The sequence below is a fragment of the Nannobrachium achirus genome, assembly GCF_963921795.1.
Source record: "Nannobrachium achirus genome assembly, chromosome: 17".
NCBI lineage: Eukaryota > Metazoa > Chordata > Actinopteri > Myctophiformes > Myctophidae > Nannobrachium > Nannobrachium achirus.
In genome coordinates this window covers 8,431,574-8,456,072 of record NC_137824.1, presented here as the reverse complement: position 1 = coordinate 8,456,072, position 24,499 = coordinate 8,431,574, and the positions used below count along the sequence as shown (strand labels likewise).

At 42.7% G+C, this 24,499-nt stretch overlaps 1 protein-coding gene across 1 annotated transcript in view; it reads left to right on the top strand.

Annotated features, from left to right (window-relative positions):
* Positions 1–24,499, top strand: part of LOC308302143 (phospholipid-transporting ATPase ABCA1-like) — a 103,357-nt gene that overhangs the window by 11,731 nt on the left and 67,127 nt on the right. Inside the window, exons 4-5 of the mRNA XM_080746358.1 lie at positions 5,511–5,652; positions 6,898–7,016. Coding sequence (XP_080602484.1) covers positions 5,511–5,652; positions 6,898–7,016 — 261 coding nt within the window. The remainder of the gene's footprint in view (positions 1–5,510; positions 5,653–6,897; positions 7,017–24,499) is intronic.

The following is a 24,499-nucleotide window of genomic DNA, read 5'->3' as shown; positions in this document are numbered from 1 at the left end:
ACCTCATATCTCCAAGTTTCAAATTTGTAATTTTTTTGTAAAACAGCAGATCTACAAGCACAGTGCTAGTAGATCGGCTGTTTTCACTAGTTTAAATCATTTTTGAAATGATAAATACAAAACAAATGTTTTCCAGTCGACAACAGCAAAATATAACTCATGTAATTGGCCCACTGGCTTGTCACTTTGTCACAAATCTTTGAGTAGCAGCAGCGCTATGGAGAGAGATCTCTCTCTATAGCGCGCAATGAGGGCCTCTCCAACTCTTTTTCCTGGGCTGAATCAGAGGCCCAGCATGTCCCTGGTTGGTAGAAATGTGGTAACACAGATTTCAAGTTGCAGTGGTTAAAGTCCCCCGCCATGATTGATATGGCCTCCGGGTACACGTTCTCCTGCTTGCTAATGACTTCACTCAGCTCTTCAAGAGCCTCTGCTGCTCTCACTTCTTGTGGAATGTAGACCGGTGTTAGCAACACGCAGGGGAACTCCATGGGGAGATAGAACGGTCTACACATTCACCCATTCACACACACATTCATACACCGATGGCAGAGGAAACCATGCAAGGCACCCACCTGCGCATCAGGAGCAACAAGGGGTTCAGAGTCTTGCTCAAGGACTCGTCCACACTAACTCTGGGGGAGCCCGGGATCGAACTGGCCACCTGTTTAAAAAGCTTTAATATAAAGCCTTGGCCATCCTTGAACTATTATCAAAAAACCAAGCCAACCATAACCACTTGAACACCAGAACATTCTGCCAACAACAGCTGGTTAAATCAGCTGTTTTCGGTGAGGTAGATATGGTTTATAGATTGGGGGGAAAAAAGGGGTTCAAGTACAGATGCAAAAAACAAGTCCTTGAGAGCTTGCTGCTACATTCACTAGTTTCTCGAGCTAAAGTATCAAGCTGAAAGGTTTGGGAACCACACTGGACTATAGAGGGTTTCAGTGGTAAAATAATAGCATTTAAAGTAACTGTTTACCCTGCTATTTGATACCAATATGGCTGCCGTGAAAAAGCGGTGCTATTTACGAGTTAATTTCATTAAGCGTCCTCGCAAAGCTTGGCCAACGTGTGACCCTGGGCGTACACAACAAACTTTGAGCACACTGTGCCAAGATGTTGTTGAATTCCTCCTAAAAAAAAAACGTGTTGTCATCCTGTTTTAAAGATGTGAAAGCAGAAGTTGTTCTGTCTGTGTGTTGTGTGGATGACGTCAGAACAGAGAGAGGAATAGTCAGAGTGTGATTCAGCCAACATGTGAGCTGAGGCATGTTGTAACCTGGGAGAATATAGAGTCTGTCTGTTTGATACATGTTGTAACCTGGAGCATACAGAGTCCTTCTGTTTGATACAGAAAAGGACCAAGGACAGGGATCTTAAGCCCTTTGCACACAGGACAGTTGCGTTTTTTTCGTTTGCTGCATAATTAAAACGCATTGGATTTGGTGTGCAATGCTGTGCGGAATCGGCGCTGCGGATCCCAAAAGGAGTCATAAAAGGAGTGATGAGTTTTTTACCGCATGCGACAAGACGCACGAATCGAACTGGGTTCGATCGAGAAAAAAACGCACGGCCGCAGCCACTCGTCGCACGGCTAATTCGGATCCGGTGTGCATGAGGTCGTAGAGAATCATTGTTTTCTTTTAAAAAAATGAAATTGTCTGTTTTATCCGTGCGGATAAACGCGCCTGTGTGCAAAGGGCTTAAATCGTGACAATACGGCATCTAGGGATGGGACGATATGAAAATGTCATATCACGATAATCAGAATATCCCCAACATCCATTATCCCTAGCATTGCGACACGTTGTGAGCTTGTAGATCGGCTATTTTTTGGCAAAGAGATTTGGTTGGGACAAAGAGTGAAAAAAAGACTATCAAGTACGAACAGTATATTATAAGTACGTTTTACCAATAGATGGTTTAAGTGGTACCACATATGCAGCTCTGCAAATAAAAGGTGAATTGATCCCAGTGCATGACGGAGGACGATATCACGATGAATCAAATCTCCACGATACGGAACTGTTTTTTATCACGATAAACGATAATATCGCTTATCGTCCCATCCCTACCGGCATCACCAAAACATGACGGGACAGAACGGTAGATGTTGTAAATGAAGCCAACAGGACAAGCATGGGAGAGGTTAACATTCCTGTCCCACTGATCACTGGTTCTCAACCTGTGGGTCGGGGACCCCCTGACATGATCTAGGGTGAGGGGTCCCCCAGATGACAGTGAAAGTGACAATTTAAGGACTTTGGAGACCCATTTAATACCTCCCTCAATAACAACAAAAGAAAAGAAAAAATCGCACCCGTGCGAAGTGAGCGGTGCAAACTAATTTCTGCGCAAATCAGTGTTGATAGGCATGCATGGCAATATTCTTTTTGTTGTGTATGATGTCAGTCTAGAGGTCTGCTCAGACTATATAAGTCTTTATTGTCATTTCTCATCAGTTAGTTGACCAAGCTACGGATTGTAGCGAGAAGAGGCCAGAAGATGAATATTTTAGTTTTTCAAAGTCTGTTCATTTGTATTTTAAACTTGTATTAGCTGCCTATCATTTATAACCTGTAAGATGTTCCACAGTCTGTCTAAAAGTGTGGTTATTTTATCGCTTATAAGTGATATTCAATATAATTTTGAAATTCAAGGTTAGCACCGCTCAATAATTTTTTATGACGTATTTTACGTGGCCTAAACGCGTTATGACGTATTTTATGCGGCCTAAACGCGTTATGACGTATTTTACGCGGCCTAAACACGTTCTAAATCAGGGTGAACCAATCGAGTGCCTCTGTGACTATGACATCATGGACAGATCAACAGAATCGAAGTGTTTCATTGGTCTAGCGAACTCATGTCATCATCATTTGTGACATCATAGTTTTGGTAAAAAAGCGGTCTATAGGAGCGGTTAGCACCGCTCAAAAAAGATCAGTATTGCATCGAAAGTAATCAAGAAAAGTATCCACAACTTTCCAACGTCCTATCTTGCCATTGCGCAGAAGGAGTGCAGCAGCTTCCGGTGCCACAGCCAAGAGTGATCTACAAGCTCACAACGGTTGCATCTGCGACGCGACATGAGCTTGTATGTCTGCTTTCTCCGGAAGTGTCCCGCAGATAATTCTACAGTAAATTCTCACGGAAACAGGTGGATAGGCTACTATAAAAACTTTTGAAACATTGCCCACATTGTCAAATAATATAATAAAGGGCCAAAACATGTGAGAATCGACAAGCAAAGCTAAGCGAGCCGTTAGATCGACTATTTACACAATATTTATCTTTGGAACTGAAAATGTAACTCCTACATTCCAAGTGCTTATCAGGGGTGGGGGGGGGGTTGTCAGATATCAAGAGAGAGAGAGAGAGAGAGAGAGAGAGGGGGGGGGGGGTACATAGATGGATAGATGGATCATAGATAGATGGATAGGTTGGTTGTTGTTGCTTTTAGCAGTCTTGCCACAACAGCAAAAAAAGCTACCAAAAGTTAGTAAAGACTTGCAAAATTAAACATTTAAATGTACAAGGCGGTAGAAACTCTTTTAACTTATTGCTTGAATGTGCTCAGATCTTAACTGTGTGTGTGTGTGTGTGTGTGTGTGTGTGTGTGTGTGTGTGTGTGTGTGTGTGTGTGTGTGTGTGTGTGTGTGTGTGTGTGTGTGTGTGTGTGTGTGTGTGTGTGTGTGTGTGTGTGTGTGTGTGTGTGTGTGTGTGTGTGTGTGTGTGTGTGTGTGTGTGTGTGTGTGTGTGTGTGAACAAATGCAACAACAGACATCAAGATACACATAGCAGCAGCACTTCTAGTGGATATCTTATCACCTCTTGGCAGGCAGATAGCAGGCCTACTTGTTTTCTGCTAATCAACTCGAATAATTACCGTGTGTGTGTGTGTGCGTGTGTGTGTGTGTAGGGGGGTAAAGGTTGACACATAGCTGTGTTGGGTAATAAACAGACTGTAAGTGGTCCTCTTGTGAGGATGTGGTTTGTTGGACAGCTGGTCTGATAAGCCAGTGGTTCTCAACCTTTTCAGACCTTTGCCACAATGCCTCGCATTGCGAGGCGTTGTGAGCATGTAGATCTGCTATTTTCACAGTTTCTGCCTCTAATATTTGACAATTTGGCCAATGTTTAATTTGTCATTTTAGAGGTATTAAAAAGTCCTTAAATTGTCACTTTAGAAATGTGCAGATACACTTAAACTTTATGTTGGTTTGTTTACTGTTGAGTGAGAAAACAATGTTGCACATTAAGTTAATCATCTGGGGACCCCCCCCCCCCTGGGGTCGATCCACTGTGATGAGGAGATAGACAGTGTTCAGGATGATCAGGGTGGGCTGTCTCTGCCTAGCCTGGGGCCAGCCTATATACAATGCAGCTAACTAGTAACTGCGTATATGTTTTAACCATAGGTTTTAACATGTGTGGGGATGAAGTCTAGCTCCAGCTAGGCTAGTCTCTGCCCCCAGCACCAGTGGTGGAAAAAATACTCATCTTTCTTTACTTAAAGGAGTAGTTCACCACTTTTCAACCTGTCTTCATATAATAGGTCCTCACTAATGTTCATGATAAAATATCACATTTTTTTCCCACTCAGTCCAAGTCTCCTAGGATAGCTGTGGGAAGTTCAGAATCCATCGTCTTGTGACATCATCATTTTCAAAAAAAAAAAAAAATCAATATTTTTGAAAAAAATATTTAGATTTTTATTATCGCGAGAACAATGGCTTCCACTTTAAAATTGCAACTTTTCAGGAATAGAAAGCCTGCAGTTTCTATAAGCTGGATTGGCAATCGATGATGTCACAAGACGATGGGTTTCTGACCCACAACCGCCCTCTTAAAAAGAAAAAAAGAAAAAAAAAAGAAAATCTATTTTTGAGTGAGGACCAATTATATGAACATAGGTTGAAAAGTGGTGGAGTGCCCCTTTAAGTAAAATTTGTGTAATCTGTGTTCATGTTGAGGTGTGGGTTTGTCCATATGTGTTGTAATATAATGTCCATGTATTTGCTAGAAAATCACAGTGTTTACTTATTTATATCCATAATAATAGATTTTTCCCTTAAAAACATGCACTATTGACACATTTCACGATAAATAGTTACTATATTGATTTTAAATCAATGAATCGGATCGTATCATAATGCCTCAACTCCTACAATGCCAAGTGCATGTCAGGGTGGGGGGTCCCCTGTTCAAATAGGATTATTTTGGGGGGTCCCCAGTTCAAATAGGATTATTTTGGGGGGTCCCCAGTTCAAATAGGATTATTTTGGGGGGTCCCCAGTTCAAATAGGATTATTTTGGGGGGTCCCCAGTTCAAATAGGATTATTTTGGGTGTCCCTAGGGCCGCCAATAAGTGTCAAGTCACGACGAACCAGTTCTGGAGATAAGGACAGAGATTCCTGGAATTCATTGCTCGATAGATAAATGATACATCCACCATAATCAAAGCCAGTTAATGATTGTTTATGCGTGTCCTTCCTTGCAGGTCACTTCCCCAACAAGGCCATGCCCTCGGCGGGCACGCTGCCATGGATCCAGGGCATCATCTGCAACGCCAACAACCCCTGCTTCCGCAGCCCCACGCCCGGGGAGTCGCCCGGGGTGGTGGGCAACTTCAACGACTCCATGTGAGCTGTCACGATTATGACATTTTACATGACGATTAATTTTCACTAACGATTTAATTGTGTATTTGTCGTTGACAATTACATTTCTGTTTGGCTTTTAGGCTTTGAAGTTGCACCTGGCAATTATGACACATACCTTGAATATAAAAATAATTTACTGACATATTTGACAACTTTATACTTAAAAAAGAACATTGATAGTGGAAATAGCCGATCTACAAGCTCACAACGCGTCGCGATGCGACGCGTTGTGAGCTTGTAGATCTGCTATTTCCACTACTTTTTGAAAGTGTTTGAAACTACAGTATATTAACATTTCTCAACATGGCAACGATTATGCAAAATAATTGCGATTACCTAAAATAATTGCGATTAGACGATTATGTAATAACCACATTCTGTTTTCCACTCTCTGTCTCTCTCTCTCTCTCTCTCTCTCTCTCTCTCTCTGTCTGCCTGCCTCTCTTTGTCTCTCTCTGTCTCTGTAAATGAGGGGTCTTCAACGTTTTCAGGCCAAGGACCCCTTAGTTGAGAGAGCGATGAAGCAGGGACCCCCACCCACAACCTGTTCATAGATTCCATATAGTTTCATCTTTTGACAGCACAATCATCAGTCTATTTTGGATTCTTGAACAGTCAATACTTAATAAACTTGACCTTTCACTCTGTACTTAGTCTGCTCTTTTTCCCCTCTACACCAAACCTCTTTTCCAAAAATAGGTGATCTACGAGCTCACAATGCCTTGCAGCGCGAGGTGTTGTGAGCTTGTAGATCTGCTATTTTTGGCTAAATCTTTCAGAATATGGACGCTAGGGTTCAAGTGGTTAATATAAAAAAGGAGAAAAAAAGTTTCTATCACACAACGATTTTGAGGACCCCTTGTAGTTACTCTGAGGACCCCTTAGGGGTCCCGGGCCTCCTGTTGAAGACCCCTGCTGTAAATGGTAAATGATGCATTTATATAGTGTGTTTATCCAAGGTTCTTTTCAATGATTGTGCATTAGATTCACCCATTCATACGCACATTCATACACCGATGGCAGAGGAAACCATGCAAGGCACCAACCTGCTCATCAGGAGCAACTAGGGGTTCAGAGTCTTGCTCAAGGACTCTTCCACACTAACTCTAGGGGAGCCCGGGATCCAACTGGGAACCTTCCGGTTGTAGAGCATTCTGGGTATCTTCAATCATGTCAACTTTGAATTGGTTTAATAAGTGTGCGTGCTTGTGTGTGTGTTTGCAGAATCTCCCGGCTGTTCTCGGATGCCAAGAAGATCCTGTTGTACAGTCAGAACGACAAGAACCTGGATGGGTTTAAAGACCTGGCCCAGGCTCTGGAGAACCTGCACGCTAACAGCTCCGGTAAGAACTCCTCGTTTAGTGAAAGACATGTATGATAACATTACAGTACACCATGGGATACAACTGGTGGTGGGACGATATGAAAAATCACGATTGTTGTCCATTATCCTGGGGCGGAACATTTGCCAAAAAATTGCAGATCTACAAGCTCACGACATGTTGTTTGATTGATTGAAGACTTAATTAGAAGTTTGCATAGAAAAAGGTACAGTTTCATGACGGTACAGTTCACTGGTACAAGGTCAACTAAAAGGAGATCCTAGAAAAGACTAAGCTTATTTCCATAGGAAACCATTGAAGTCTGAGCTTGTAGATCGGCTATTTTATGGCAAAGACATTTGATAGAGTGAAAAAAATACTTTATCAAGTACGTATATTATAAGTACTTTTTTACCAATTATAGAGGGTTTAAATGATACCGGATATGCAGCTCAGCAAATAAAAGGTGAATTGATCCCAGTGCATGACGGAGGACGATATCACGATATATTAAATCTCCATGATACGTATATCGCTTATCGACCCATCCCTAGATGCAACACACATGTACGCTTCAAACCTCAAAGGAATGAAACACTCTTGCATTGTGGTCCTTCCTTGTTCAGCAGCTTGTCAAGGATCAGCCCCCAACACTGTCTATTCTGTCTGTCTCCAACACTGTCTCTCTTCGTCTCCACTTTCCTAATGTCTGTCTCTCCTACACCGTCTCCCTCTCAGCTTTCCAATTCCTCCTTACAAATGAGTGCTGTGTGTGTGTGTGTGTCTGTGTGTGTGTGTGTGTGTGTGTGTGTGTGTGTGTGTGTGTGTGTGTGTGTGTGTGTGTGTGTGTGTGTGTGTGTGTGTGTGTGTGTGTGTGTGTGTGTGTGTGTGTGTGTGTGTGTGTGTACGCTCCTGCTCGCACTCTTTTGAAGAACGCGGAGACAATGCAACGTGTTTGAGCAGGTAGAAAAAGAAAGGGAACGGCCGAGCCACGTCCCCCACGGTGTGTGAGTGAGGATCAGGGGAATCGGAGTGAAGTCTTTATTTGTGCCCGGCCAGGCAGAAAGTTGAGTCCAGTTCAGTACATTGTACAAGTTCACTACACTACACTACACTACAAGCAGGGCTTGACATTAAGGCTTGTCCTGTTGTCTGGGACAAGTAATAAATCCTTCCGGACAAGTGCATTAACAATGTACGATGTCCGTTGGACAAGTGGCTCTTGGTTTCACTTTTTCTGTGATGCTCCTGGCAGCTTTGTGCTGAATGCAGACTATGGATGGAGGGAGCAAGAGGGGTCGTTAGCAGTCCTTTTATTATTCATTCTATTTTAATGTCTGACTGCTATGCATGCATTTAAGAAAGAAATCACTGTCAGATGACAAGTAACCTTTGTGCCCGTCTAAATATCATTTTCATCCACGGCACCCCTGTATTACACTGTTACTTTATAGAACCTTACATTTCTTTTTTAATGTTTTTTATCCCACGGTTTTGCAACCCATTTTTTCTCACCCGGTGACTACCTAACCTGTGGTCCTAAAATACAGAATGTGTCGCGTGGAAAACTGTAGCAGAGAATAGCAGTTTCCATTATATGACACATTGAAATAACGTCATACTTGGCGTTTAACCACTTGAACCCCAGCATCTCTGTTCTGGGGGGAAGGTTCACCAGAAACAGCAGCAGGTCACAACGTGTCACAACGTGTCGTGTTGTGAGCCAGGAGGTTCGGTGGTCTGTCTTACTAAGTATAGAGGGTCTTAAGTGGTTGAACTGAAGTGATATTGATGGATTCCAAATATTATTGCAAACGTTATCAGGGCTTGACTTTAAGGCTTGTCCTGTTGTCCGGGACAACTAATACATCTGTGGACAAGTTCATTAAAAATGTTGTACATTGTCTGTGACAATCAGCTTTGTGCTGTATGCAGACTGTGAACTGCCCATGCTACGGAGTGGAGGGGGCCAAAAGCGGTCTTATTTATTTGTCAAATAAAAAAATAAATTACTGTGATATGGCAAATTTTATCTGGACAAGTTACTTTGTGCCTGGACAAGTGAATGGGAAATGTACTTGTCCAAAGGGCAAGTGCCTCAAAATGTCAAGCCCTGCATTATCACAGTATTGAGGCACCCCTGGACTTGCACCACAGCACCCTAGGGTGTCATGGCACCCACTTTGAGAAACCCTGCAGTACAGTGAAGTACAGTACAGTGAAGTACAGTACAGTGAAGTACAGTACAGTACAGTACAGTACAGTACAGTACAGGGTAAAGTGTCTTTATGTCCACATCTCAACCTTTGACAGATCTGTTACTTACAACTATATGTTTATGCATTTCTGGCAATAATGATGTCCATCAATCAAAAAAAAAAAAATGCCAGTCCAGTGGTTGCTGTCCAAGGTTTCTTGTTGAAGAAACGCAATCATAGCCACAATTCATCCTTTGTCCTGTATATATATTCCTAAAGCATTTGTTCATCTGTTTATATCGCTGTGTGTAACATGATAACAGTATCGTATTGCACGATTACAGTATCGTATTGCACGATTACAGTATTGTATTGCACGATTACAGTATTGTATTGCACAATACAGGGCGGGACACAGTAAAAGGTGTTTATTTTAGTAGATTGTGCCAATACATTTAACTTGCATTATTAGTCAGACATTTGAACAGTACATGGTACAGTAGGCCAGAAGGATAACTCTGACCGTCGCGTCTACATTGCCGTCGGTGTCGTTGCAAAAATTGCTTTGCCACCGGATATGATTTCTTGAGTTTGAGTCTTTCATGTTGTGCTGAACATGTGTGGGGGAAGCAAATGCACTTTGTGTCAAGGTTGCATGCTAATCGGGCCTCCAGCCACAGGCTGTGACTTGTTTAACCTTTCGTGGGCTGAAGTTTATCTGTGGATCCTGACAAGACAGCAGAAAGAGTTTGTTCCTCTGCTACGGCCCTGTGATGTGGTGGATCCGCTAGAAGTCATTATGTAAGCGCTGTTTTTTAAACAGTGGATGAGTAACATTGTAGATAATCACAGCTGTGATGAAATAGCTTCTGAAACACGTGAGAGTGCTTTCTCCTGGAGCTGATCTCCTGTTGAAACCTAATCGCTGTGCTGAAGTGGGAACAGGTTTTACAGATGAAAATGAGGAATGAATTAACCCAGCAAGCACGGTCAGGACCTGGACCAATCAGTGACGTCTCAGATCACAGCCCATACGGGGATGATCTTGACGTCATTACCACAACGTCATATGGACTTATTGGATTATTGTTTATTTATTGTTATTGTTTGTAATGTTAGTTGAAATATGAGCATATAAGGTTATATTCTGGGACATATCTAACTAGTTATGATATTTATCTGGCCGAGAATATCACCTGATTTCAACCAACATAAATCCATATGAAGTCCTGGTAATGACGTCAAGATCATCCCCATATGGGCTGTGATCTGGCCCCAATCGAGACGTCACTGATTGGTCCAGGCCCTGACCGTGCTTGCTGGGTAAAAATAAACTTGGATCCTATGTTTCTATTGCATGGAATACCTGACATGGCACTTCCCAATGCATCCGTTTTGAGGTCTTGCCCTCTAGCTAGGTGCTGGCAAGATGCCTCCAAACTACGTCAAACACCTAATCAGGTTACGGCATGGAAAGCTGTGAAAGCAGTGATGTGCTGAACTCGGGAGAACATGGGTTGAAAGATCATTTAAGGCGCTGGCTCTTTCTGCTGACGTTGCCATCATGTACCTTTCTTTACATTCATATTTAACTTTTTAAATTCTAATAACGACTGTGACGAGTTAAGTACATTTTATCTGACTCATTCTGAAAGACTGTTGTGGTTGATGGTGGAAATGCATTGACCGGGATCGAACCTGTGACCTTTGAAATGATTGGCTCCGATTGAACCTGCGACCTTTTAACAGGACGGGACAAGTCTCTCTAAAGTCCCGTTCATACTTTGTCATAGTAGGACAGAAGTGTCGATCGCTGGGAATATTATCTGACCTACAACAAGCTCATGGCGACAAGTTGTTTCGGCTATACGAATTACGTATAATTACTAGGGGTTTAACTATATATTTTAACAACGATATGATACACTTCACGATACATGGTTGACGATACAATACATGGACGATATTGGTTCATTAATGGTGATACGATACGATTTGATTCAAGGATTTAAAATCGATATAGTAACTATTTAGCAAAGACATTAAATCTTTGTGGAACGTGTCAATAGTGCATGTTTTTAAGGGAAAAATCTGGATATGGATATAAATAAGTAAACACTGATTCTCTAGCAAATACCTTGACATTATATTTCAACACATATGGACAAACCTGCACCTTGACATGAACACAGAGAGATTACATACATGTATCGATAGACCAAGAGTAGCTATATGGAATGGAAAAGTAGTTAAACCCCTCTTTTTCATTTTCCTTCTTAAAATTGCCAAATACAAGGCACAAATACTTAGTTTCCATACAATCAATTATTTGCACTGCAAAACGATTCGATACCGATTATCTGCATTGCAATACCGATAAGATACAAAACCAAACAGGTACAATATATCCTTTTGCATATCGATATGGTAGATCATTGCAAATTAAAATTGATTTTTGATTCAGTTACTATATTGTTACACCCCTAATAATTTTAACTTGGAAGACATTAAGACCACCCTGCTCTCTCTCTCTCTCTCTGTACCTGTCCTGTTCAGCTCCTTGTAATCGCTGCTCATTAAATAATAGAGGTTTGGTTGATTTTGGCAAAGCATTCAGATGCCAATAAAAGGAGTCACGTAGTGTGTGAAATGAGTCACTCCTGGTTGGTAGGTAGGAAGGAAGAGAAGGCACGTGGGAGCCTGTGCAGAGTAGAGTTATGCAACTCTTTTGGATGTCGAGGCTTTCGAGCCAGGATTTTCACAGTGACATACAGTATAATAATACAAATAGTAATGAGTCAGTCATTATTCAGCCTGGTATAAAATGATCCCTTATCACTTTAGCCCGTACACCTGTCCACCTCCCACTCAGCCTTCCATCTACCTGGTTTCCCTTTAATTGCTGTGGTATGTGAGACTATAACCCACCCCTTTAATCAGTTTATATCAAACCCAGGTGTGTTATTTCTTTCCACAGAGTTGTGAAGCTGGACTAGAGAACTTGATTGCAAGTAACAGGTGTGTTGTTTCTGCAGCCTGGCCGGGAACTACTTTCTTTGTAGCCGGGGACTAATTTCTTGCAGAGCAGACCTTATAGTGAATTATTATTATTAGTGACATAGAACAGTTTTAATTGGTACATGTCTATGATTTTTCATGTTGCCATATCGTAATCGTTTTAGGAAAGCAATAAGCCACGCGAGGCTTGTGGTTACCTGTATTTTACACCGGCTGAGAGGGTTGGAGACACTCGGCTGCGCCTCGTGTCTCCCTTCGCCTCTCAGCCGCCTCTCAAAATACCAGGTAACCACTCGCCTCTTGTGGCTTATTGCTTCAATCTACCTACCTACAGTATCTCTACCTACCGCCTCTTTGTCAGCTCTGAGAACATACTGTATTTATTAAACACACACAGCTTTGACTGCAAATGATCTTTAAAGCATTTGACAGTCTAGTTACAAACAGTGGTCATCGCCATGTTGGCTTGTGGCGCATTTGCATTTTTGCCACAGACGTACAAAATCAGCCAACACTAATATTTCCATAAACACAAAGAGCCCTGAATTACCATAACAGGTCTGTGACTCTGTGTCCTTGCAAATTAAACATTTCAGAACCACTAGCATCCTGCTAGTTTGCCATAGTTGCCATAGTAAACAAACCTCTTCCTCCACAACAACACCCATGAATTACATTGTTACTTTATAGCAGCCTACATCTGTTATAATTACATGTAAATCTGTAAGTCCAACATTTTATGACATGCGGCACTGCCAAATGACTTGTGACTATATACTGTGAATTCCACATGGTGGTGTATTACGTATTGCAATATCCCATATTATCTCATATTGTCCCATGCAAGCCCAATTGTACATTATATTACAGATGTCTCTTGGCTATAGACTATACAGTCTTCTAAATCCTTCTTCTAAATCAGTGGTTCTCAAACTTTTTCAAGTCAAGGAGCACCAAAATTACATGTATTTGGCTGTGTACCCCCCTTCTCAAAATATGTTGTTCCAGGGACCCCCCAGAAGCAAATATTTGAGTTACAAATGTTCGCTTTTAAAAAGATATATTCAAAGAAAAAATCATGATTTTTCCAAAAATAGCGGATATACAAGCTCACAGCGCAGCACTCGGTGCTGCGCTGTGAGCTTGTATATCTGCTATTTTTCAATATTTAAAGCATAACATAATTTTAGGCCTATAAAATGGATTAAAATGGAGATCCGAGTGTCAGGCTTTGGCTTAGCCTAGGGAGCAGAACCCGGCTTATCTCAGCTGCTGTGCTTATCCTGACGTCTGAAAAGTAACGTGAGTTAGAAGAGGAAGAGGAGGAATTCAGTAAAGGTTGTATTTAGATGTTCAAGAAGGTCTAAACAAACTCAGAATGGCATGAAATTTCCTCCTGTGTTCTCCATGTCACACAGGTCCTTTTTCCAGTGTGTTTGAAGCTTGTTGCCAGGTATTGTTTTTTGTCTTTTCCTCACACTGAGTTCAGCTCTGCCCGGATCCCTGCTGGGTGGCTCCGGCCGCGTTGCCATGCCTGCTCATTATAAGCAACTTTGGGCTTGTTTTTCTGTTGCAGTTTTTTTTGGGGGGGGCTTGTGTAGTTCAGGGGTCTTCAACGTTTTCAGGGCAAGGACCCCTTAGTTGAGAGAGACATGAAGCAGGGACCCCCACAACCTTTTCAGAGTTTTCATATCGTTTGACAGCACAATCATCAGTGTATTTTGGATTCATGTCAATGTGTGTTTTCAGATATGTAACCACTTGAACCGTCAATACTTAATAAACTTGACCTTTCACTCTGTACTTAGTCTGCTCTTTTTCCCCTCACCAAACCTCTTTGCCGGAAATAGCCGATCTACAAGCTCACAACGCCTCGCAGCGTCTTATCACACAAAGAGGACCCCCTGTAGTAACTCTGAGGACCCCCTAGGGGTCCTGGACCTCCCGTTGAAGACCTTTGGTGTAGTTGTTTATTTGGGCTTGTTCACAAATGAATATATATGTGTCCACAAGCTTAGTTGTGAGCTTATAGATCAGGGGTCTTCAACGTTTTCAGGCCAAGGACCCCTTATTTGAGAGAGAGATGAAGCAGGGACCCCCCACAACCTTTTCATAGATTCCATCTATGATCCATCTTGACCTTTCACTGTACTGCTCTTTTCCCCCTCCAAAGCTCTTTGCCAAAAAATAGCAGATCTACAAGCTCACAACACCTCGCAGTGTAAGGCGTTGTGAGCTTGTAGATCTGCTATTTTTGGCTAATGTTCTCAGAATATGGACGCTAGGGTTCAAGTGGTTAATATAAAAAAGTGAGAAAAAACAGGTTTCTATCACACATAAGATTTGGAGGACCCCCTTTTGAAGACCCCTGTTATGGATGTAGGCCCATGTGGCCTAGTATTGTGGCTCGTTTCTCCTGCACAATCTGGCAACAGCGCTCTGCTAGGCTGGGCTCCCCTGCTGGGTGTCAACGGGTTCGAGGCCCGGCCTCCTGCCAGAGTCCCCTGGATGTGACTGCATGTCAGCGGCCCCCCCCCCATGTGACTGCAGCTGGATCAACTGTACTCTGACATGCATGAGAGTGTGTTGGACTCCTTTATGGAGGGTCAGAGCCCTCCCTCCCGCTGTGTCCTCGTTATCTACAGTTTTTGATCTCTGGTCCCTTTTTTTACATTTTTATTTGAACTGATTTAACCACTTGAACCCGAGGCTATAGGCGGCTAACGTCCCCGTTTCGGGCTGCGCGAACCTTGCAGCAAAACTATAGCAGATCTACAGGCTTGCAAAGCTTTGTGGCTCCAATGTGTGTTGTGAAGGTTGCCTTTTAGATCAGCTAAACAAAGTGGAATGCAGAGAGACTGTGTAGTGCTTCAGTAAACTACAGTATATAGGATCATAGAACCCAGAGAGACAGCGTAGCGTCTCAGTAAACTATAGGATCATAGAATGCAGAGAGACAGCGTAGCGTCTCAGTAAACTATAGGATCATAGAATGCAGAGAGACAGCGTAGTGTCTCAGTAAACTATAGGATCATAGAATGCAGAGAGACAGCGTAGCGTCTCAGTAAACTATAGGATCATAGAATGCAGAGAGACAGCGTAGCGTCTCAGTAAACTATAGGATCATAGAATATGCAGGGGTTAAAGCAAAAAAATCCCAAGACCCAATATGTGATTTTTGAAACATGGTGCGTGCAGCGCACACCAATATTTGAGGTGTTTCCCTGAAGTTCTGAACTGCCTTCACTGAATGTGTGTGTGTGTGTGCCAATCCATGCTTCATTTTATAGAAGTATCTTCTGGAGTTCAGTTGTCTTTAATGCTAGTCTGGTCAATTCAATACTCATATCTTGAAATTATAACAGCTTTTTAGTTTGGAGATCACTTGACTAGCGTTTTAACGACGACGTTGTCATTCATCGCTACACCTCCCCCTTATGTATACATTTTTTTGCAGATCTGCACTGATCTCAGAAACGGCCTCTATGGAATCCTCGAGACTGAAATCCGTCCCCAGGACTGAGAACTTTAACCCCTGCAATCTGCTGTCACAGTAATAAGCTGTATTTATAGCTTTCATTGTCTCCACCAGCCGAAGGCTGAGGGAGAGTATGTTTTCCCCTCCGTCCGTCCGTCCGTCCGTCCGTCCGTCCGTCCGTCCGTCCGTGCGTGCGTCCGTCCGTGCGTGCGTCCGTCCGTGCGTGCGTCCGTGCGTCCTCGCAGTTTGTGAGCAGCTAATCTCAGTCACCGTTGGCCCGATCGCTGCCAAACTGAGCACACACACTCCCTGGATGCCAATCTAGAACCTCTGCCCCACATTTTTCAAATCAGCCTCATGGTGGCGCTATAACAGGCCGATTTGTGTGGCCTGGTTACCAGCTAATCTCCGGCGCCGTTGGCCCGATCGCTGCCAAACTGAGCACACACACTCCCTGGATGCTAATTCAGAACCTCTGCCCCACATTTTTTAAATCAGCCTCATGGTGGCGCTATAACAGGCCGATTTGTGTGGCCTGGTGGAGACCTGTGCTCGGAAGAGCACTGCTTCTAGTTTTGACCATGTGCTGAGTCATGGTTTAGAACTGAGGGTTCAGGCAATGAGATGACTTCTGTAACTATTGAAAAATAGCACATATATTATACAAGATATACTTGTAGATCTGCTATTTTTGAATTATTATTATAATTGTTTTTTACAAGGCTTTGAATGTATCTTTTTAAAAGCGAACTTTTGTAACTCAAATATTTGCTTCTGGGGGGGTCCGTGGAACGACATATTTTGAGATGGGGGTCCGTGGCCACAATACATGTAATTGTGGGGGTCCTTGACAGGAAAAGGTTAGAGAACCACTGATTTAGAAGAAGGATTTAGAAAGACATTTATAGAATCGGGTGAAAAAAATATTCAAAGACTTGCACAAATGTTCATGATTTTTCAAAAAAATAGCAGATATACAAGCTCACAGCGCGGCACTTGGTGCCGCGCTGTGAGCTTGTATATCTGCTATTTTTTAATAGATAAAGCATAAAATGTTTAAAGTGGTTCAAATCTAAAATGACACAGATTTGCGTTCAGGCCTAAATTGGTTTATTGATTGATTGATTGATTGATTGATTGATTGAAGAGTTTATTAGCAGTTTGCAATTAGAGAAAAGTACAGTTTCATGACAGCACAAATCGCAGGTACAAGGTCAACTAAAAGGAGATCCTAGAAAGCCTTGCGGCTTATTTACACAGGAACCACACTGTATGTATCTCATAATATTGAAAGACAGACGGATAGAACACAGTACTTGACCTTGGATAACAGCAATTTCAAAAGCAGAAAAAGTATAACATCAATTACAAAGGCATAAAAAAGTCACAAGTAGCAGCCGCCCGAAGGTGACTTTTCATACCAATTCTGAAGGAGGCTAGGGATTTGCTTTCCTTTAAGGCTTGCGGAAGGGCATTCCACATGTTGGTGGTATAGCAGGAGAACAAATTAGAGCCTTTTATAGTGTTAAATCTAGGTTGAACTTGATTAGTGGAGTTGCCCTGGTGTTGTGATAGTGAACATCCTTGACCTTTAGGAAGTAGTTTGTCAGGTACATGGGTATCTTGGAGGTGTAGTGTATCTTGTAGACCAGGCCCATTGCAAGATGCTGTACTCTGTACTCTGTACACCATGGGAGTTCTTTATCACACCTTGATTGAATGTCATCTCAACTGATTAATCTTTATCACCGTCAGTATGACCTGCAGTACGTGAGTTCATTCATAGTCAGTGGTGTAAAGTAACTAAGTACATTTACTACTATAAGTACTGTACTTAAGTAGCCAACGGTTTTGAGGTATTTGTATTTTACTTGAGTACTTCCTGTTTCCAATACTTTTACTCCAGTGCATCTCAAAGGCAAATATTGTAGCCTACTTTTACTCCACTACAATTATTTGAAAACTTTAGTTACTAGTTACTCAGGGTTGCCAACATTGGACATTTTCCTGTGTTCTGTTTAATTCTGCGTGTTTGATACTTTTATCAGGCTTGCTTTAAGGCCCATTCCCACTGGGCCATGCAGATAAACAGATACAAAAATATTTTTCTCCGTTGAAGTGGATGGAATGATACAGATACAAAATATCTGTGACAGATATTTTTTTAATCTGTATTTTAGCATCCACTTGAATGGAGAAAACATTTTTTTTTATATCTGTTTATCTGGCCCAGTGCCTTTAGCATGGAAGATGATGGGTACATTTCAAGCCATTAAAACGCAATTTAAGTAGGCGTACATAAATTGATTTGATTACTGAAGCAATGTAAGACCTATCTTTAATAATAACCAGTCATTACTTAAATGAATATCTCTGTGTGATTGCTTGCACTGGCCTCACCCCTCTAGCGGGGTCCAGCAGGGCAACCACACTATAGTTCTGGGGAAACTTTATTCTCTGTTTCTAGAGTAACTAAAAGTTTAAAGCCTACTCCTCCCACAGTTTTCACGCCACACACTCGTGCCATATGTCAAATTGACCGGCTTCATCAGGAATTTGCATTTTGCTAAGAGAAAAGTTGTATCGTTTAATTGATATTATTTATTTATTAGTGAATTAATGTTCCCCACTGACTTGAATTAAAATTTTTACTTTTCCCAAATATGGAGATGACTGACATCATTGGGAAATTCATTTCCCAAAACTCAAATATGATTTGAACCACAGGGCAACCACACTTGCAATTTCACAAATTGCACATTTTCTAGTTTCCAGTGTTCTGGTGAATTTTGGGAGTTTGATAGCAAATCCAGGAGAAATTCAGGAGAAATGACAAATTCAGGAGCACCGCAGGAGATGGAGTCAAAATTCAGGAGACTTATTATTTGTATACCAGGGGTCTTTAACAGGTGGGTCCGGGACCCCTAGGGGGTCCTTAGAGTTACTACAGGGGGTCCTCCAAATCTTTGTGAAACCTTTTTCTCCTTTTTCATATTAACCACTTGAACCCTAGTCAGTGTCCATATTTGGAGAACTTTAGCCAAAAATAGCAGATCTACAAGCTCACAACGCCTCTCGCTGCGAGGCGTTGTGAGCTTGTAGATCGGCTATTTTCTGCAAACATAGAGGGGGAAAAGAGCAGACTAAGTACAGCGTGAAAGGTCCAGTTTATTAAGTATTGACGGTTCAAGTGCAAATATCTGAAAACACAAATTGACATGAATCCAAAATACACTGATGATCGTGCTGTCAAACAATGAAACTATCTGGAATCTATGAACAGGTTGTGCGGGGGGTCCCTGCTTCATCTCTCTCTCAACTAAGGGGTCCTTGGCCTGAAAATGTTGAAGACCCCTGTTGTATACATTTGAAAACGGGAAACGGGACATATTGCACAATGAGACACTTTTGATACCACTGCACACATCATGGAAAGATTGGACATTCGGGGTTAATTGCCCGTGTGCGTGCGTGCATACGTGTGTGCGTGCGTGCATGCGTGTGTGTGCGCGTTAATCCACTGTCCTGTTGACTAATGAAACATGCTGGCACTCTGCAGGGGGTCCCCTTTACAGTACCCCTCAAACACACACACACACACACACACACACACACACACACACACACACACACACACACACACACACACTTCACGCTATCCTTTCTTCAAAAAGACAGTTCAACCAAGAAAGGGATTTACACCCCCCCTCACCCTCCCCTTCATGTTTGAAAAGGCTTGATGAAGCCTGAGGAAGCAAGAGGGGTGTGTGTGTGTGTGTGTGTGTGTGTGTGTGTGTGTGTGTGTGTGTGTGTGTGTGTGTGTGTGTGTGTGTGTGTGTGTGTGTGTGTGTGTGTGTGTGTGTGTGTGTGTGTGTGTGTGTGTGTGTGTGTGTGTGTGTGTGTGTGTGGTGTAAAGGTTTTTGACACCATGTCCCAGACGCGACCTGGCGTTTCACAATGAACCTAAGCACAACGGTGGGGGCCAGTGGTGGGCAAGGAGCGCTTCGCTGTGTTCACTTGGACCGCACGGAGGTGCCGAAAGTCGTGGAGATGAAGATTTACTATTCTGTGCACATAACTCAGTAACGGCGCTGAGTCTGCTCATGCGACCGTCGCAACGCTCGACTCGCTCGCTCGGCGGTGTCTCACGTGGCTCATGGTCGCCTGAGAGGGCGCGCCTCCGTCGTCATCACTGAAAACAAGCGCTCCTTTCCCTTGCAGCCCCCCGCGCCCCCACTGTTGTGCTTAGGGTCATTGGCAAAAACGCGCACGCGTCCCAGACAGTCTGCACAGCACAGACCACTGACTGACTGAACGTACATTTAAAGGGTCCTCGTCAGCATGAGGAAACACACGTTTACATTGTCAAAGCAAAACTGGAAGAAAACAATGTATGTACAGTAAATGGGACTAACAAGGACAATACCTGTTGCATTTATATTGAACTTTTATCCAATGCGCTTTACAGTGATTGTGCTTTATATTTCAATTTCAATTCAAAGGGCTTTATTGGCATGAGAAAAACGTACGTTTACATTGCCAGGGCAGAGGTGTACACAATACAATACGATGAGTCAATAATGTATGTTCACCCATTCACACACACATTCATACACCGATAGCAGAGTAAACCATGCAAGTCACCAACCTGCTCATCAGGAGCAACTAGGGGTTCAGAGTCTTGCTCAAGGACTCTTCCACACTAAAGGTCGGTGCACACTGCTGCTTTTCTTCGGCCGAATATAGGAGCGAATTTCAGAGCACGTAAATAAAGAAATCAACCTCTCATTATGTCAATCACGTTTGCACCCTGCCGCCTGTTTCTCTCTCTCTCTCTCTCTCTCTCTCTCTCTCTCTCTCTCTCTCTCTCTCTCTCTCTCTCTCCCCTTGCCCTGTGAGAGCCCAAACATGCTTACTCAGTTATTCGTTATGTGAAAGTCCTATGACGTCTATGACATCTGACATCATACCCTTTTATGCCCATGCAAGGAGATCCCCTGTCTGTAGAACCAGCCACACAGGCCTGAAAGTATGGTAATTGTTGGGGCCGGTCCGTTAGGGTCGGGCCTTAATCTTCAGGCCCGTTGAGAACTCTAATATCTAGTTAGTTTTTGTCTGCGATGTCTTCTCTGTTCGTCTGTAATAAAACAACTCTTAAGGTCATTTTAGGAGCCACTGTACTGTATGTATGTATGACAGTGCTGCGTTGCCAGTTTGCATGTGAGGTTTGCGGCGTGGCTGTAGCCTCGTCTGGCTAAAACACAAACCGTGTGGACTGTCTAAATACTAAAATACAATGAGATTGAGTTGATCTGCGCCAACAAGCAGATTCAGTGGCGTCAGTTCAGCAAAAGCTAGGGTATGGCAAAGATGGGAGTCCTCATGGAAAAGAGGCATTACATTTTGTATAACACGGTTCTATTGTGAAAATAGCAGATCTACATGCTCACAACGCCTCGCGCTGCGAGGCGTTGTGAGCATGTAGATCGGCTGTTTTCACAATGTCTGAAAAAAAACTAGTTTTTTCAGTTTTTTACACAGGTTTCTACGGTTTCTTGGGCTGGATATGGCAGCCTGGAACGGTTGTTCAAGTGCAGCTAAACTTGGCATGTTAGTAAACGTGCCACAATTAACAATAATGCATTGCACCTGTGCAACTGACCTGCGGAACCTGGGAATATAACATTTTGTCAAGATGGGAAGAATACAAGTCTGGAGAATATAATCATAATACCTTGTTAATGTGTCCGTTTTGTAAAATTTTGCATTTGTAGTTATTTTACTGTAATTTAACAACATAATAACCAGCGCAGATAGACAGCTAGCCGCTGCATACCCCTGCCATACCCAATTGACGCCCCTGAGCAGATTACCTCTGCTTCAAAACTCCCTCAGCTTTGCTCGAAGCTTGCTTTGACTTTATGAGGTCTCAACACCTCCGTATGTGTGACACAGAGCCTGCGGCTATAGATGGGGCTCCTTGACATGTTTATGTTTGTGCAGGTGTTTGTGTATTGTGCGTGCGTGCGTGCGTGGGTGTGAGAGGACAGGTGAGGACATACCACCATACGTAGCCTCCGGGGTCTTCCAGGGCACTGTGTCAGATCTGTAGCCTAGTTTTCATTTTCTCCCCAGACTTCCTCCTCCTTTCATGACGTTCCCAGAACTGACAGGTTCACTGAAAGCACAGCTTTGTCTCAAAAAATGAGAATGGCCCATTGTGGAAAAGTCCATTATGTTTCCGTAAGTCTGTGAAAGAATTACACTTTCATATATTCTGGAATACATTGCGCATGCATTGAAATATTCAAAACCTTTTATTTTCTATATTTTATGGCATAGAGCTTGTGGAATCTCAAAAATGTACAATCTTACACGAGACCACTCAGACCAATTAGAGAAATGTCAACCTTTTGAAGTCAGAGTTGTTGGGGTGTTGTGACATCTGCTGCTTCCAGTGCTTTTTTTTACACAATATTCTAATTATTTTAGAGCTCTCGCCTTTGCACCACAAGGTCATGGGTTCGATTCCGGGCACCGCCAACTCAGCGTATGAGTAGCACGGCTTGGCAGGCTGTGCGGCAAGTACTGGGAGCTGATGGTAGGTGTGGCGCTCCACCTCAGCAGTCCATCTCCCAGGGGTCTAGCGCATTGTAACGGGGACAGACTCCCGCGTGTTACCGGCTGATACCGACAATAAGCCACTCCCGACCTACTTGTTGTTAGACAAAGCAGTACATATGGGTACTTTGAGAACCATTGTAGTAGATTATATTATGGCTATTTGTATTGTCATCCACAGTTAATCTGTATTGTTGTGAGTACTGAGTACAGTATGTGACAACAACAGAACACAAACAAAACCCCTTTCTTGTAAGACACAAACAAGCCAACCTGCTCAGTGAATGTGTGAGTGTGACTGACTTCCATTCCTCCGCAACCACGTCTCTCCTGCACCCTTTTCCAACCTGTTCAGACACGACGCGCTTCCCCAAACAACAGAAAAAGTGGGGGGAAGAGAGAGAGAGAGAGAGAGAACAGAGGCCTTATCCAAATAATCCTAACAGATTAAGACCTGAAATTATTTTATACTTAAACTATTCAAAAATAGCAAATCTACAAGCTCACAGCACGGCACTCGTGCCGTGCTGTGAGCTTATTGTGTCCTTATTCTGAGTGAGAACTTTAGCCAAAAATAGCCGATCTACAAGGTCACAACGCCTAGATCTGCTATTTTTGGCAAAGGGGTTTGATGTAGAGGGGGGAAAGAGCAGACTAAGTACAGAGTGAAAGGTCAAGTTTATTAAGTATTGCCGGTTCAAGTGGTTAAATATCTGAAAACACAAATTGACATGAATCCAAAATACACTGATGATTGTGCTGCCAAACAATGAAACTATATGTAATCTATGAACAGGTTGTGGGGGTCCCTGCTTAATCTCTCTCTCTCTCAACTAAGGGGGCCTTGGCCTGAAAACGTTGAAGACCCCTAATTTAAAGTAGTAACGTGTTCCCGATCTAAATGGGCTAAAGTGGAGTATAGTTTTGTGTGTTTTACGTGCACGAGGCGGCCCCCCCTGGCCCCGCCTCAGTGGAACACTCCAGAAACAGCGTGTGGGCACATGATGAGCGTCTGTGCGTGATTACAACACAACCTGGGCTTTTCAATGGAGAAAGAAAGAAAGTTAACCAATTTAGGCCTGAACACATTATGACGCAATATTTTATGCTTTAAATATAAAAAAATAGCAGATATACAAGCTCACAGCTGCGAGCTTGTAGATCTGCTATTTTTGAAAAATCGTGAAAATTAGAATTTTGACCCGATTCTATAAGTGTCTTTTGAATCCTTCTAAGATTTTTGGAAAAAAACCTATGTTTCTATGTCAGCAATCTGGCTTAGCCATCGTCAAAGAAAAGGTCCCTTTCACTTAACTGGAGCTCAGTTAGCCTGTTCTTGAGAGACTACTATGTCAGAGATTCTCAAACCTTTTCATGTGAAGGACCCCCAAAGTGATATTTATTTGGCCACGGACCCCCATCTCAAAATATTTGGTTCCAGGGACCACCCAGAAGCAAAATTTGAGTTACAAACGTTCGCTTTGAAAATACATATATATTCAAAGATTTGCACACATTTTCATGACTTTTTCAAAAAATAGCAGATCTACAAGCTCGCGGCACTCGGTGCCGCGCTGCGAGCTTGTATATCTGCTATTTTTCACTGGTTAAAGCATTCAATAATTCTAGGCCCTAAATGGGTTAATACAGGCGCTTAGAGAGAGAAAAGAAAGAGCGGCGTCGCAGAGAGAGAACGGCGGCGTTGGGTTTCAACCCAACACGCCTCCTTTTCTTAACCACTTCTTGAACCCCAGCTTCCACATTCTATTCAGGAGGGGGTTGAACTTGTAGTGCTGTTTTATTGGCAAGCGATTCGCAGTGCAAGTATAGAAGCCAACTCGGGCAATTAACCCTCTATACCAGTGGTTCCCAATTAAACACTGGGTCTGGACCCATTTGTGGGATTTATTTTCTACATTTTGATTTCAATAATTATTTGAAACATTTTCATTAATTAAAAACAAATTCAATATTTTTTCTATGTCATTTCATGAATGAATAAAAGAAAAATAAATAAATCCCATGAATTAGAAAACAAATGTTGAAGTAGTGAAAATAGCCGATCTACAAGCTCACAACGCATTACTTTGTGCACGTTATGAGCTTGCAGATCTGCTCGTTTCTCTACTTTGGTTTCCTGCATGGGCAAACGCCTATTTTCTCTTTTGGTTTCCCAGACAGACTGTCCA